The sequence below is a fragment of the Pinus tabuliformis genome, chromosome 4_1, assembly GCF_031772625.1.
Source record: "Pinus tabuliformis cultivar Carrire ecotype Pingquan chromosome 4_1, CPIR1, whole genome shotgun sequence".
Classification (NCBI taxonomy): domain Eukaryota; kingdom Viridiplantae; phylum Streptophyta; class Pinopsida; order Pinales; family Pinaceae; genus Pinus; species Pinus tabuliformis.
This window is the reverse complement of record NC_142303.1, coordinates 298,199,523-298,217,139: the sequence shown is the minus strand read 5'-3', so window position 1 is coordinate 298,217,139 and position 17,617 is coordinate 298,199,523. Positions and strand designations below refer to the sequence as shown.

The following is a 17,617-nucleotide window of genomic DNA, read 5'->3' as shown; positions in this document are numbered from 1 at the left end:
ACTAGTCACTAATTATATTATTCTTCGATACAAAATTGGGAAAGGTAAGCAACCATATTCCCTAATATTAATGAATTCAAAGGAAAAGGGAAAAACTGGTAACACATAAAAATTGTGTGGAATTGTTTTGCAAAGGATGAGCCAAGTTTCCAAGGCAGAGAATGCTTGCACCACCTGCAAATTTTAGAAAAAGAAATGTTCAGATAAATGTGTGCTCTCACCTTATTTCCCGCAAAATGATCTCAACAAGTTCTTGTTGGTACACGAATTATTCGGATATGGCCATGTCGTCAAACTACTCCATTTCCTTAATTAGTAGGATGCAAAACATTAATTCTCTGAAGTCGAAATAACTGGAAATCCAATGGTAAGCTTGGGCTCATCACCCTTGCTTTTTACGGATGGTAGCGATTTCCCATTCTATCAGTTGAAAAACAAAAAGGTTGTGATTTGGAAAGGGAGAGTGCCATGTGGTAAAAAATCACTTGCTAGAGGCAAACGAAAATGGAAGGATTTGATTGTTGAATATGCCTAGCATAACCCTATAGAGGAACAAAATTCTATGTAAAAATAAGTATTTATTCAATTTTTTTTTTTTTTTTAAGTTAATAACAATTATGAAAAGTTATATGGAAATTTAAGGTGTAGTAATTAGATATAATGGTAAGGGATGGGAGGCATGTGTGAATTCTCATTTGGGAGTAACAATTAATCCTGTCCCATGTAAGTGGAGGACGTTAATTACAAACCTTTAAAATGGTTAGGTGGTTTAATGTGACAACCTCCACATTACGAAATCATCATTCTATACTAAATATACTAAGTTTGAATCAATTTCATGGCTATGAAAGGGGTACGAACATGGGATCTTCGAACTTTGTGGAGGTACATGGCAAGCAATCCACACGATTTCTCGTTAATTGGTGTTTTGTATATATTTTTGGGTAGTTTGTTTGAATATGAGATTGTGCTAATTAAATTATACTTTTGATTGCATCAATTAAGTTTGCATCCTTAAAAAAAAAAAAAACCTAAAAACCACACTTAAACACCTAGATTCTACATACAATTTCAACAAATCTCCACCAATTTTGAACAAAATTTAGCAAAAAATATACCAATAAAAAAGTATAACATAAAAGAAGTATAACAATTAGATTAAGTTGTTAGTTAATGTGAGTATATCTTCATATTACTTTATAAGAAACACTCTAAAAGTCACTACAATATCCTAAGATGCTTACAAATTACTTTTTTTTGGTAGGTAAGCACCCACAAGGGATTTGAATCAGTGACCTATAGCAAGGAGTGCCTTAACAGTGCACCCATTCACCATCAATCCAAAGGGATATGAACTAGTGACCTATCGCAAGGAGTGCCTTAACAATGCACCCATTCACGATCAATCCAAAGCCTCGTGGACTGCTTACAAATTACTTAATTATAACAATGCACCCATTCATCGTCAATCCAAAGCAAAGCCCCGTGGACTGCTTACAAATTACTTAATTACATCCTTGGGTGGGTATATTTTGGAATTGGAAGGAACTTGGGATGCTTTCAAAAGTGAATCCATGAAAATGGGTTACACTTTTGAGCCAAATGTCATAAATGTCAAATGTCATAGAATGTCATGTGTTCGTGTATGTGTAATATAATATATATATATATATATATATATATATATATATGAGAGCATGATCTATATTAAAAAAAAATAATTTTTTTTATTATGTAAAAATTATTAGTTAGAAATAAAATATAAATGCTAATCTACCAATTTTTAAAATATATTATTATTGTAATTAATTTTGGAAAGTCAAAATTTCATTTACATTTACATGATAGGAAATTTGTTATTATTATTGTAAAAAATTCTGGAAAGTCAAAATTTCATTTATATTTATATGATACGAACTTTGTCAATAAAACTTTAACAAGTTTTAATATATTGTTAAAAAAAAGGAGGTGAAACTTTGCAAAACAAAATTTATTGCAAATTTGGGATTTACTTCCTCTCGACCGTTATTAACTTCAAAAATTGTTTTCAAACTCTTACCTAAAATGGATTTCAAAACAAAAGGAAATCAATGCTGAAACATAATGTTGGAAGTTAAAAAGTACATAAAGATTCGATTCAAAATTATAGTGTTCTCGAGAGCCGAAATTACTTAACTTGTGACAATTTGTTATTGGATTTTCTTAGTGGAAGAAATTAATAGAGGAAGGTGGCTTTAAATCTGCAATGAAAACAACTGAGTAGGTTCTGAGCCATGGAAGTATTGTTATGTTTCTTTTCAGGATTTACTGCGGCGTTGGTTCAGCAGAAGGAGTTTGCTTTCCTGCAGAGAGCCGACCCTCGAGACACGAGTTCAGATCATCTTCTCTTCTTGGCGAGAATGGATTGCTTCAGCAAGTTGGGCCACCAAGGCTTTCCCATGCCATTGAAGGTTTCTACACATCAATGACCAAAATGGTTCTTGGCCTCCTTTAACTCTCTTCTATATCCATTCTTGCACAGAGAAGAAAAGAAAAAGAGTCGTTGATCCCTTCTCTCCGCAAAGCACCCAGCCTCTGTTGGTTGAATAGATCATGGGACAAATAAATGGTGCAAACCGCCTAACCTCGTTTGGGCAATCATATGAATTGGTCGTAAACTTGAAGAATTGAGCAGCCAGTCTGGTAGCTGCTTCCTAGGCTCAACTGATCATTTCTCGGTCACAAGCTCCAAAACCCAAAATAACATTATAAAGAAGTTAATTGATCGGATGAATTGTTTAAAAATTGACCTATTTGTCTCATCCTACCGCCATTGAGAGACAGGTGTCAAATTACTTCGAAATACATTAAACAACAAGTGGAATAGATGTCAGAACCACTGCCTGCCATCTATTTGTCTCATTCCACCGCCATTGAGAAACAGGTCACCTGATTCAAAAGAAGGCCTATCGGCCTAACAAGTGTCAAATTACAAAGAATTCGGTCACCGCCATTGAGAAACAGGTCACCTGATTCAAAAGGAGGCCTGTCGGCCTAACAAGTGTCAAATTACAAGGAATTCGGTCATGAATTGTGTGGAAATTTTATCTGTCGGAACTTCAATATATCTATTTGCTTTCTAGTTCTTGAAAATGAGTAAAATATCCGCCCAAAGGACAGAAAAAACTTCGACATAATTCATATCAGACAGTTTCAAACAGCGAATCTCAACTCTCAAAGATCAAATAAAATTATTATATTAAAAAAATAATAATAAAGCAGTATGTCAAATTCAAAGATCCATTTCATCCCAACCTCATAACTTAAAAGCATCCATCTGGCAATCTGGCGGACAAAGATCCATTTCATCCCAACCTCATAACTTAAAAGCATCCATCTGGCAATCTGGCGTAAAATGGATCTGTGACAGTGCGGGCGAAGAAGCCATCACAATTATTCGTTTGCTTAAAATAATGGTACTGGAGAACAACTTCGGATCAGAAATATAATATATATATATATTTTAGTTTATCTGGAAACCGTGTACAGTCGCATGAACGGTGAGGAACAGTGCAAGAAATCTCAGAAGATGTCCCTTGCCCCATCCTACATCCGCTCTGTCTTCGGCAAGGGAATCCCTGATGTTAATACTAAACTATTCTAATATTTTCTTATTTTCTGGAGGAGAGCAGCTTCTGCCTCAGCTCTGCAGTGTCGGTCTCACCGAAGTGATCCTCCGGAATCCAGTTCCCCGTGGCCGGATCCCTCATCCAGAACACCGTTCCCTTGTTATTTCCTCCACCTCTGCCTGCCTTGCTAAGCTCTGGAAATTCCCGCCCCGCCGCTCCGCTTGATCTCATCGCTTCGGCCGCCGCTGCTGTGTATTGCCTGCAAAACACAAAGAACAAACAACATCTAAGGCTCATTTTTCTGTGGCGGTGTAGAATACAAAACCCTAGTGCTACTGGCCCTAATTTCACCCAACAAAATTTTAATGGAAAAAATAATGCAATATAGACTTCATTTTGGTTACTCCCGGAAAGAATATGGAAGAGTGCATACCGAGCATGAGAAATTCTGATGTCAGAGAGCAGAGAAGATAATGTGCGCGCGGATAGAAGCCGCCTCGCCATGATGAAAACGGGACACAAGACAATGAATCTCTGAAGAAAATGGAGAGACAAAACAGAAAGTGTAGGCAGTGGGAATGGAAACACAGGCAGGCGAGATGAAGCGTAGCGAAGTGAATGCGCCGTGCTTCGTCTTCACCGCCTTGTGAGGAATTACTTGAGAACCTCCACCATTCTTATAAACTTAATTGTCGGCAAAGATACCCTAGATTAGGTCAAAAGTAATATGATTACATTACTATTAAAGATAATCGATGAAGTTTTAGAATTTGATTTTGATTTGGTAATGTTTTGAAAGTAAATGTGCCACCTGTTTATAATTTTATTTTGTTCACACTTATCACCAAATTTGTGAATACTTACCGACTTTGTTTGGAAGTCCTATTCACCCTCCTCCCTCTGGAACCATGGAATGTTGTGTAAAAATGCCACGTCATAACTCAACACGTGCTGTGCCAGCGTTGCAGGCTGTCCATATGGTATCCTTCCATTGGAATATGTTCCGTGTTTGAGTGAATCACAAGGGTTTTTTTAATTAATAAATTTCGCCCCTTTTCAATAAGAATTAAATAAATTTCGACCGTTTCCACCGTCAATGCGGCTGATGACGTCATTACATCCAAGGTGTGAGTTGTATGCCACGTCTAAAGTGGTGGTCGTGCAAAAGAAAGACAGGGCTTCATTAGACATGGTTCAAACATCTTCGGGAAAAAAAGATATTGAAACATGTGACAATAATGGGTAGTTTATTTATGAGTAAAACTTATATATCGCGTTTGAGTTAACATAATTCAGTATGTTATTTGTTAGGATTCTGTAAAGGTTTTTTATTATTATTATTATTATAAAAAAATAGTAATTAATTTAAATTAAATATAACTTCACTTGTAAAAATATACTTCAAACTATCTCTTTTTCTTTTCTGGGAAATGTAACACTAAATGTTCCTTAAAAATCACCCATCCTAATATTACTCTAGCCTAACCACGCTTAACTAGAAAGTCATGCACTGATAACTTCTATATATTAATGTTATACTACGAATTGATATATGGATGATCGTCACATTCAAGTCACTTACATAATTATAAATATAAGGACAAAACAAAAAAATGTGAGTTGTAAATTTTTCTTTTTACATGATCTTTAAACCCATCGTGTCGGTTGGCTGTGCGAATTATGAAGAGCTTTCATAAATATGATGTGTGTTATAAAGGGTAGATAATTATATTTTAAATAAATGGTTGCGAAGAATGACCGACTGTATCTTAAATTATCTTGTCATGAATATGGTGATGGTGATGGTCCATCTCAAAGGCATTTTTAGGTAAGTTTTTATATCTAATAAGTTCGTTGTAGTTTAACTAGCGGAAGAATTGTCTGGAAAGTTATGGAAATTCTAGTCATATTTAGAGAAAATTCCGCAAAGATTTTTGTAAATCCAAGTTATAGTTGTTAAACTTCAAATTTTTAGGTGTCCTAGAGGTTTTTGATGGTGCTGAATCCATTTTCACCATCAAAAACACGATTCAAACACTATGTCTACAAGATTTTTTGAAGTTTTTTTGCCAATATTCCAGCCACTTTTGGTCCTCCGGGCAATTCCTCCCCTGGTTAGATGAGTCCAATAAGTTCATTCTAATGGAGAAAGCTTTGTGAGAATTCTTTAAAGTAAAAAAAAAAAAGTGAAACTAGTATATATTGCATAAGTTTTATGACGAGCAATTGTCCCAAAAGGTACAAAGAGAGGCCGATAGGATTAGTGAAAGGAAGAAAGTTTTATAGATAGTCAAGCATATATAAAGGTATGTAGTGACGAAGGCAATAACCACGTTGACCATCCTGTACCAGTACATTTGATATTAGAAGAACAAAACCAAAACCAAACCATTCATATTAATATAGTAAGTGTAGAACGCGTTCATACTTAAAGCTCAATAGGTTCAATAGATTATTGGCAGCACGATTTTTTTCTAAATAAAAAGTAAATTACAACGTTGTACATGGTAAATGAAAAGTGGAGAAATTTGTGATTTGCAAATGTTAAAACAAATCACTTACATTACTGGTTGACAGTAGAAGTAAAACATTAACATTATTAAAATTTTGAAACCGATTTTAAATTCATGTATTGTATTTTTCAAAGTATTTTGTTTTACATACTTAAGTCCTCAAATATAGTGGTTTTAGATTCCATTTTGGCAAACCCACCATTCAAAACACTATGTATTTCTCTGGCCCTCAAAGCAAGCTTTTAGCACTTATTAATCTATGCTCTGTCCAAGATACAATTCAAACTTTCATTTTCAAGCATTTTAAGAGGCAAAACAGTGCAAATATTTTAAATGTTCTATTTACTTGTCTGAATTTCTACAAATAAAATATATATGATTGTTTTGATAAGATTGGAATTGATGGTTCCTTTGTCTAATTTGTGTAACAATTCTTTTCATGCTGTGCACTGTTTTGATCCTGATGTTCTGGGCTGTAAATAGCATCTTTTTGTATTTGGTCAATGAGGTTTTTAAAAGAATAGAAACAAACGCAGGGCTTTATGACAGAGGGGAGCTGCTTCTGTAGCAGTAAAAAGTGATGAAAAATCAGAAGTGGTTACAGAATATGTTGTGGGTATATCAGGGATGAAGTGGGTCTGGTCTGATTGGGGTTCAAGTCCGCTGAAGTATGTAGTAATTTGGGGTGATGCAATCAGAATGGGCTTGATGGGATTGCAATACAGGAAAGGTCAAATAAACATCAGAAAAAAACAACCCATTAACATTAGAAATAAAAAAAAATAAGCAGGAGCACAACAGCCAAATTCTTATTCATTGAAATTAATTGAGGCAGTCTCTTCCATAAAGCTTATCCCCAGTCTATTCTATGCTTCCTTACATCAAGATTAGATTTCAAGCTTGAACCCCTTTAAATGGGAGCTTAATCCATCTTCATCCTTATCTATAAATGTTTATTATAATTTTTAATTTCTTCCTATTGTCTAGATTTGTCTCCCCATTATTATCTAGAATTATGTCTACAGCTTAATCCCAGTCATGAGTAGATATTTTAATCCATAAAATTTTATTATTATGTAGAACTCTACCTCGAATTATATTATCCATACATAAATATTACTGTCTATAAGTTTTCTAATACTATCTAAACGCCTTTAATGCCTAATTCTCAAATCCCTCCAGGAACGTGTTCTCCTGTGTGCTAATATGGATCAATTTGAAACACTTGATACCATCAGTATTCGGATTACTTGGATTTGCAGCGCTGAGATTAATGGTACACTGATGGTTCTCCTACATGTAGAATCAAATTACATATTTGGAAAGTTTCAACATAATTTTACCTTGACATGCAGGTAGTAGCCTGGCATTTCTTACAAAGGAGTAAAAATATTTGAATTTTGAAGGTTCGGATGAGTAATATTCCAGGTTCATTGAGAAGGCAAAGTATTTGGAGTCCTTCTGATGGCCAAGATAGGCAGTGAAATGTTTGAGCTTCTGCCGAAGAATTTTCTTATTTATTGTAAAATATTCAAAGCCCTTTTGGCAATGTAAAGGTATCTGGTTTTCAGTTCTTCTACGACATAGTATCTGAAGTGCAGATGGAAAATGGGAAATGCCCATTAACAAAAAAATGATTCAAATGCCTTCAACTGTCTATAGGCATACTATTTCAACTATAGTTTTTTGAGGGTGGAGGAATTCCAATCAGTAAATTCACTGCAGCATTGAAATCTGTTAATAGTTAAATTCCAATTCATGGGCCAGGCATTTGAAGCCCTCTTGACAGGTAAAATGCTTTTGGGGAAACTGCCTTTTTAAGCACTTTTGAGGGATTCTTCCTTTCCACTAGAGAAATATTCAAAGTAAGGTCGGCCCCGTAATATTATTTACTTGGTTTATGTCAACATTTACCATTGCGTGTATCTCGGTAACCATAACCAGATGGAAATAAGGTAGGGCCCGTTGTTGTATGGTGCGATTAGAAAGTCAAATTATAATATTCTTAAACCAATACTTATTGTATTCTTATGTGATGTTTAATAAAATACAATTAATTTTGTGATCTATAAATAATTTTGTAACTATTTTTATTTAAACATTAATATTAATAATAATAATAATAATAATAAATGGGTTTTCCATTGATTGAAAACCTCAACTTCCCATCATTTATCATAACCCCTTGTTCAGTATTAATTCTTAGAAGATCACACATGTTGCTTTCGTCTCACTTGCAGTGTCTGCATTCTCCACATTCTCCAGTAAATAAGGGAAGCACACTCTCACCCTCCTTGAGGTCAGTCACCCCTTCTCCAACACTCTCAACAACTCTGTGTCAAGCAACAGATCTATAGTTAATGACCAATGCAATGCATTGCATTTTTGCAAAAAGGAAATGAAATGCAAAAAAACAGGGTGATATTGCATCGCCAATTTGGATTACTCCTTTGGCTCATTAATGGAAGGAGATTAATCTGCAGAGGATCATGCAAAATTTGGTAATTGGATGTGCACGTGTTCAATATTGATTATGCAAGAAAGCAGGATTGGGTTTTGTAATTTGTCAATTACTTTCTTTGGTTGGAGTTTTGATTATAGTTTAAAATTTGGTATTTCCCTAGTGACTGCAATGTGTAACTATGTGATGATACTCGAGCATCTGCGCTCTTCAGTATTGCTCTGCAATAGTTAGAGCTAAGGTTTTCCAGAGATTAAAGTAAGTCTCACTACTTATTTAGAACGGCGATTGAGATTCAACGGCCCAGTTTCAAATGTGATCTACATTATCAATTTAGTATTTCATAATCGGCATGGCCAAACTGTCTATTTTGATTTTCGCAAATTCAATTTCAAAAAAAGATCTCCTGCACCCTAGACTGTAAAGCTCCTCACTTCTCTTGACCCAAATACAAAACTCAATTGATTTTTATAAGTCTATAAGTGCATGCTTCAGTCCAAAAATTGGCTCCAAACAGCTCATACAATATAATAAAATATGGTTATACAGATCTGTGCAGGTGTCAAGTGAATGAAAGAAAATTTACCACAGATTTGTCCATACTAGGGCACTGGAGGGGTTTTGTACCTAGCAATGTGCATACTGAATATGTGCTCAGAATTATCCCACAACTAAATGTCTGTTCATCCTCAACTCTTTAGGGCCCAACATGTGCCAAAAGGAACAATCTCAAAAGATTGCATGTCAGCCAAAAATGGCTTGACTTAAAATATAACAAGAGAACAGATACAATTGACATTGAAGCATCTCCATCCAAATACCACAACTGTAGTTGAATCAAGTGTGTTTCTTATAGTGGAGAAAACAAGGGATCTATCATGAATCAAATTGTGTTCTTATAGTAGAGAAAACAAGGGATCTATCTTATTTGTGAAAAGCACTCACCATAATCCCCAACTTTCTGACAGAATTAAGTCTTCTCGTTTCATGACACATGTACACACTTGGCTCACAAAAGTTTGAATGATCCATAGTAATCTATATCTACCAGAAACAGTTGCAAAAATGAAAAATCATCCTGACGTCACTTGTAATCCTAGACTCTGACTGTATTTGTAACTATCACATGCCACGTACCAACACTAATTCTGAAGGGTTCACCCATAATAGTAATACTTTAGGTGACATCACGTAATTACAGAAAACCATCTTTAAGCATCTTGAACCCAAATGTCTATAGGTCTTGTGTGAATTTCATGATAGGTGCAACAAAATATATAAGAGTTCAATTTTGCAACAGTTAACGGAGGTTTTGCAATTTTTATTTAGGTAATGGAGGATTTTGCAATTTTTATTCAGGTGTAAGCAAGACTAATATGATTTCACTAAATTAGACAAGAACAACAAATCTTTTTGCTTATGACTGCTTTCAGATTAGCATTTACGAATGCGGTCTCCATTGAGCTATTAAAATAATAATAATAAATAAATAAATCATTATTTTTCCTTTTTTTACTATGAAATTATATTGTGAAAAATTTCATAATGCAAATTTTGTTAGCTATTAAAGCAACTCCAACTTGGATCCACACAGAGTCGAACATCACCAACTCAAGCTGCCTTCTATAGGAAATGATACACGAGAGCAAATTCGGATATTTTGGCAAGGAGAACTGTCAGCAGTTTTCTACTTTGAACTCCAGCATGACAGACTATTCCACACTTGATTCAAGCAGTCCACGTTCAGAAGATTTTCAGACCCCAAAATCAGAAGATATGGGTCCATGTCAAGACCCCAACTACACAGAGTCAAGAGAGTATTATGTACTTCATGGAAATTGAGTACCCCTTAGGTTAGCAGAAGCTGGGAACAGTTCCCTCTAAGCAGGGAGAAAATGATGAGAACTTGCACCTAGCTTTATGCTTTTCGCCTTTAGCTTTAATTCTAACAACTTCAAGATGACTTGTTACGCATGCACTATAGACTCATCTTCCCAAAATGTTATACGCTTTGTAGTGTGCATATAGATTTTATTCACATGTAATGAAAAGTGCACAGCACATGCATAATTGTGCCTACTTTTTGTGTGGCCTCTGATGCCCTGTGCATTTCTGCCCATGAGCACACATCACTTGATAATCAAATCAACCACCTAAAGGGCATAAAAGGTAATGAAATTATATATGGCAAGCTTGTGACGTCTAAAAGACAAAGAACACAACATTAAAAATCGCTCTACTTCAGTGATGGAAACAAAGCTCTGCCGCTGATGAGAAATAACAATAAGCAACAACATCATAAGGGTAAATTACTGTCAACATATTCACAGAACTTTAAAGACTTGAGACAGAAAAAAATAGAAAAGTGAAATTGGAGGTTTATATGCCATTCCTATTGCACTGTCATCAAATAAGAAAGGAAGCGTTTCTTAGAGGATATCTATATCCAGATTCCAAACAAGACACACACGAGAATCAAGCATCAAGAATCTGTTTTCTTACCTTGTGGAATCGAGGGACAATTGACCTATTTTCATTGCAATATTTATCTTGCGAATCGTGATCACTGGACGGTTGGTTTTCTCCACCAAACCTGCCAGTATCTTCTTTATCAAAATCCTGATATCTACATCCAGTTAAATTTGAGAAGTGTTTTCCTTGCCGCCTTCTTTCAATCCTAGACCTCTGGTTTCCATCAGAAAGAGCAACCCCGTGGAATTGTCTTTGAGATTTTTCCATTTGTGATGCTGGAACAGAATGCAAATTGCTCCCAGAAGAGGAACGGGGATTTTCCAGTTCAGAGGTAACTGGTTGACTGCAAGATGCATCATCAGATATCCTACTAAGGATATGCTTTTTCAAGTCGTCATTAAATTTGCAGTGACCAAATTCATTCACCTCCAAAGCAGATAAATGATCAGTAATGGTTGAGAATGAATCAGAAACACCAGATTGCTTTTGATCCTTGGTTTGTGACTCTTTCATATCCCATTCTTGCTCAATTTCCCCGCATTTCTCAAAGTCATCCCGATGCCTGTATATACCTCTTCCTCGAGATTTCAAAGAGTGATTCCCCATGCCCTCTCCATTTGCAATAACTTCCACTGACTGTTTGCCCGTTTCCCTGGCATGCCTTTCTTTGATCACCCGTTGTGCTGTTCCATTTCTGATGTCATCCTTTCCAATTATATCTGATTGGCCATGTCTGATGCGCCGGGCAATACTTTGGTTACTGTTCCTTTCGATTTGCACATAGGATTTAATTTCTGGTCCCTTTTTCCTGTCATCTGTATCAAATGTATTTGCAATGCGAGAAGTAGATTTTTGGTTGCGCACAGCATTTCTACTTTCTTGATCCAAACCTCTTTTATCCTTTATAATCACTTGCTCAGAAGATGGAGTGGATGCTCCTCTCGAAACTCTGGGCTGATCAACTAATCGATTTGATGGATGTCCTTTCCAAGGCAGTCCTTCCTCTGGAACTGTTTTATTTCCTGAGACTTGTTTACTTGAGGAAGGCCTACAAGGAAACCGCACAGCACCTTTACCCTGTAGGTTGCATGGAAGCTCGGCATTGTTAAGGAAAATATTTCCTGATTGCAACTCTAACATCTTTTCACTGCGATCACGTTCAGACTGGCATACCACTGAGCCAAACATCAAGTTTCCATCTCTGCTGAATGGCTCTTCAGCTACAGCTGACCATGATTGACAGGGCACTGATCCAGTTTGACAAGATGAATTTTGGTTTTCATTCACAGGAAGATAGCAAGCATTTGAGCTTCCCCCAACGCACTTTTGGTTCCTATTCAGAGCAAAATCCCCAACATTTAGGTTTGCACTCCCAACACACTTTTGGCTTACAATTTCATTCATAGTAGCATTGCCTCCTGTACTATTAAGCTTATGATGTGCACCAAAACTGCCCAGCAAAAAACCGTTTTCTTCAGAAAGCCCTTGCAGGTGTTGGAAAAGGTCAGCCCCGTTCCCATACGACTGCGGCCAATGTTTCTGCTGGTGCAAAACATCACCAGTGAATGTGGGCCCATGATGATGATGATTCGCTACCCCCTTACTGCCACTGAACACTAGCCGAGGCTGCGATTGGGGCTGGGGCTGAGGATCATGAGACCAAGTTGGTGGTTGTCCTCCGCTCTCACCTCCTGCCCCCAGTGGCGGCCTCAGCGAACTCAGTGTCATCCAAGGAGCCTCGAGCACCCGGGAGATACCCAAATGGTCATTCTCATTGAAAGGGGAACCGGAAGATGCCCCTCCACCATCACCGCCACCAGGGCTAACAAACGAACAAGGCTCAGGAAAGGATTTATCATAGGGCTTTTGAATCTGAAAACCGCCCGCAGGAAAGACTGGATGATAAGGACTCGCTGACTGGGGTTGAGGTTGGGGTTGGGGTTGGGGTTGGAGTTGGGTTGGTGGCCTGTGCAGCAGCGATGGATCAAAGGAACACGGCAATGGCGATGGCAATGGATGACGGGCCCAAGGCGATGGAGCATCTGTCTCGCTAACAAAATTAACATTGGCATCGTCGTGATTAACATGGCGGTAATCCACAGCAGTCGCTGGTGATGAATGTAAGTGCAGCCAACCATGTGGATGTGGATGTGGAAGTGGACTTGGACTTTGAAGATGATGATGGTACCCCTGTGCTATGACTTCTTCCCCGCGGAAACGATGGCTAGGGCCTAATGCTGCAACTGCTGGATCCTTTAGCTGCCATGGCTCTTCATCGGCTGATGATGAAGAACCGGCGATGGCTTCTTGTTTCCTCCTCCTTTTATCGGTAGAATCTCCTTCTCCGCCTCCATTGTTTGCTTGATTATTGCCTTTTCGAAGTAAGTGCAGAAGAAATTCACCGTCTGTCAGCGCAGAAGAAGGCGATGAATGAGCAGCAGAAGCATGATCGCCTGTAATGGCAGGGGATGCCTTTGATTTTGGCTTCTCCTTCTCCATTCCTCCTCCACGAGCTGCGATACCCTCGTCACAAGTAATCGCTGTGGGTAGCGCAAGTTATCAGTGAAGAGGTAACAGACTCTGTTCTCAAAATACATATATCCCTATGATAACTTCTAGTTTCATTTGGGCAAAATACCAAATGGTATTCAGATTTAACTCAGCTGTTATTTACACCTAAGTTGATCTTATATCTTGTTACATTAACAGCATTGATTATCTACACCTGCGGCACAACTACAGTGAAAGAAGAAATCAAGCTGAGAATCATTCAAACTTCAACTCAGACATCAATTTACATCATAACCAAAAGTAAAAAGGCTTTTACTAATAGATTCATTACATCATAACCAAAAGTAAAAAGGCTTTTACTAATAGATTCATTTTGAAACGGGGCATTGTCTAACAAATTAGGTTTTAATCCATTTTTTTTTCCAGGAAAAGGTGAAATATAATAATAATAAGACTAAGACCGCAGCGTAAATACAGTTAAGGAAGCAGCTGATGCAATTAAACCACGAGCTTATCCATGGCTACATGTTTTTGTTTTAGTGAAACATCTTTGAAGAAATAAACTATAGTATTGAACAATCTTACCTTTTTCATGCCAGAAACGCTGTCATCCGTCCACTTCCCGTCATCCTCCACTGATGCAGGATAGGAACCAGCTTCCGAATCATCGCTGTCGCCCGAACGATCTTTGAATGTTCCCGCCGGCTTCTTGTAAGGTGATTCAACTGGACTTCGATTACTCCTTCTCTTAAAGCCCTGTTTATCCTTTAAAGCACCCCCAGCCATATTCGAATCAATGTTGGGCATCAGGGCGAAAAGGGGTTTGCTTGTCACTTTTGAACCCTTATTGCGCTCAGCATTAACCTCGGCAACTCCGTTATCGCTACCATCGGCCAAGGGATCCCCTTCAAACTGATCAACATTTGTCATATTTTCACTCTGCTTGTTCATACAGATACCTTGAACATCAACCGGTGGAATCTCAGCTTGAACGTCCCTAGGGACTTGATCATTGCTCTGATTAAACCATGTCTGGGTAATTTTTCTTGTTCTGACTGCAGAAGGAGGCCTGGCTTTCAAAGTCGGCCGCATTGGCAGTACAGGAGGGATACCGTTGTCACGGGATCTATCCTCGCGGCCCTTGATTGCCTCCAGCATTTCCTCCATGGAACTGCGTTGCCGCAGCTGAGGAGGAACCATTATTGTTGTAAAGCCAGCTCAATCCTTAGAACAGGGTTTCCAAAGCACGAATTTGTTGATCGTGCATCGCAGAACAGGGGTTTCAAGCTGTGCACCGCAAAACAGGGACCGCATAACTGGGTTTTCGAGAGGGTTGAGTCCTCGCTTTCAGAACTCTGCCGACAAAGGTGTGGGTGGTTAGAGGGTTTATGCCGACTCTATGCCCTGCCAAGTGTCAGTCTGAGAAGCAAAGGGACGACGAAAGTCCCTTTCAAAGGAAGGCCTATCGGCCTAAAAATAGTTACATGTATGCTTGAGTTATTGGTATTAGAGTATGTAGGTGTGATTTTATATAAAGTTTTTGGTTTATTTTTAATTTAATTTGTTTAGAATTTGAGATGGATTTATTGAAATCAAAAATTTGTTAGGTTAATTTTTTATAATCAAATTTCTTTAAGGGTTTTTGAGGGTGTTGAATCCATATATTGGAAAAAACCAATTTAAACAACACAAATCAAGATTTGACCATAATTTTTTTTGTAGAATTCTAACCAATTTTTTTAGAGAAACTCCAAAACTACTCTATTGAAATTAGTAGTTATGATGAAATACATGATTTTATATAAAGTTTTTGGTTTATTTTTTAATTTAATTTGTTTAGAATTTGAGAGGGATTTATTGAAATAAAAAATTTGTTAGGTTAATTTTTTATATTCAAATTGCTTTAAGGGTTTTTGAGGGTGTTGAATTCATATATGGTAAAAAACCAATTTAAACAACACAAATTAAGATTTGACCATAATTTTTTTGCAGAATTCTAACCAATATTTTTAGAGAAACTCCAAAACTACTCTATTGAAATTAGTAGTTATGATGAAATACATTTCATTTCTGATACTGAGGATAATACTTATTGAATTTATTAATTATTTTAAAAATATAAAAATTATAAAAAAAAAGTTATTAAAAAAATAAAATTTTAGTTATTTATTGAATTTATTAAATTATTTAAAAAAATATAAAATTTATAAAAAAATGTTATTAAAAAATATTAAAATTTTAGTTATATATTTTCAAATTGATATATTTTTAGATTAATAAAATTGTTTAAAAGAATTAACATGTTTTTTGGTTTCAAAAGTAAAAAGAAATTTAATAGCTAACCATTACACTTAAAAAAGAAAAATTAAAAGAAAAAGTTGTCTTGAGTTCCAAAATATCATATGTGTATTAGGATAATTGCTTTTAATTTCAAAGGGTAAAATCAATATGCAAAGTATGTCCATTTCCTAAAAATTGTGTTAATATTTGGTTAAGGAAACGATTTTTGAGTTACATCCAACATCAATGTGTTTTACCATGCTTAAACTGATGCCGTTAACAAAGTATTAGTCAAATATATAATAGTGATAATTATTTGTGATAAAGTAAATATGTGTTTGTTCATATGTGATGCTTGAGTAAATGTGTTTAATTTAATATGGTAAAGTAGAGATGTATTCGTTAACATGTAATGTATGATTAATATGTGATTAATATGTTTAAATTAAAATAATTTTAATTTGATCTTTATATATTTACCATAGCAAAAATTTGTCTTTTAATATAATATATTATATAAATTTTTATATATAAATAAATATATTAATTAATAAATAAGTTTATTAATTATGTTGGTGTTATAGTAATTAATAATTATGTGCATGTTAAAAGTTGCACTGAAACTATAAGTATGGAGAATTTGCTTTGCTAAATTACTTTTTAATATGTATTTATGATATACTTTCCGATATATTTTCTACATTTAGAGTTAATATTGTATTTGTCTAGAGGAAACACTCTGCAATTATGTATGGAACGCAACTCAACTTGCTCAAAGCTCATGATTCATGATCGTCCTTTGATTTCCACCTTCCCCCAACTCTTTGGTTTATTCCAAACCCTCCTCAATTGAGCGACCTAGGAGCATGGTGGCCCAGGGAGGAGGGACACCTGACCCCTCCAACCTCCTAATCAAATTTGGCCCTTCTGTCATTTTTGACCCCAACAACTCCAAAGGAGATAACCACATTCAAACTAGAGCAACAAACATCAATGACCAAGAGAAAATCCCACCTCTTACACAAAGGAATACCAACACATGCATAGTGAAATCAATAGCGATTCTGCGAGTGCATGTCCCCCAACAAGACTGAACAACAACATACAACTCATGCAAGATCATGCCCTAATCTATAAGTTCATTACGATTTGGCCGATCAAAATATCCCTCCTTCACTGGATTGTGCAGCGCTACAAACTCAAAGCTCACTATGAGGTCAAACTTGGATCTAAGGGTTTCTTTATTGTGACCTTCTCTCTCTAAGAGGATTAGAAAGAAGTTATGGATGGAGGTCAATACTTCATTAACTCAACAGGTGATCTGAATTGGATGATTATATTATTTGTCATCCATCTCAATGCATTTAAAGTGGAAAAAGTGGAGGAATGAGCTCACGGGTCTGTTTTTACCAGTGGGACCCAGTTTGGCAAAACAGGGTCTGAAACCTTTCGGGAGTGTTTTGAGGCATCAAACGACATTTTTTGGGGGTAAAACTTTTCTGATGAAGTGCAAAACATTTCATGTTATTCTACACACAGAGAGCTTTCCAACAATGGAAGAATCAGGTCAATCGAAGTCTGTATGCAAAAGTTATGCCACCTAGAAGTTGACCTTCCTGTTTCACACCTATAGTTCAAGAGGATGCTGTGTCAGTCCCCATTATTCATGGAAAAGGAGCGAGCCACATGTTTTTGATGTAAAAGACTTTAGAAGAGTTTATTTTGTAACTATAGTTTAGAGTTGATGTAGTCAAACTTAACCACTAGTAGGC

The 17,617-nt window shown here is 36.3% G+C and overlaps 2 protein-coding genes across 2 annotated transcripts; both read right to left on the bottom strand.

The window, feature by feature from the left end:
- Positions 1 to 3,474: 3,474 nt before the first annotated feature.
- LOC149175460 (uncharacterized) lies at positions 3,475 to 4,273 on the bottom strand. Its single transcript, XM_089419680.1, has 2 exons — positions 4,042 to 4,273; positions 3,475 to 3,867 (listed from the first exon to the last, which is right to left on the bottom strand). Exons 1-2 carry the CDS (start codon positions 4,110 to 4,112, stop codon positions 3,651 to 3,653), a joined length of 288 nt encoding a protein of 95 aa, XP_089275806.1. The 5' UTR covers positions 4,113 to 4,273; the 3' UTR covers positions 3,475 to 3,650.
- Positions 4,274 to 10,866: 6,593 nt separating this feature from the next.
- Positions 10,867 to 14,291, bottom strand: LOC149175459 (uncharacterized). The gene is made up of 2 exons (XM_089419679.1): positions 14,151 to 14,291; positions 10,867 to 13,594 (listed from the first exon to the last, which is right to left on the bottom strand). The coding sequence occupies exon 2, from the start codon at positions 13,551 to 13,553 to the stop codon at positions 11,058 to 11,060; it is 2,496 nt and encodes an 831-aa protein (XP_089275805.1). The 5' UTR covers positions 13,554 to 13,594; positions 14,151 to 14,291; the 3' UTR covers positions 10,867 to 11,057.
- Between the last annotated feature and the right edge of the window lie 3,326 nt (positions 14,292 to 17,617).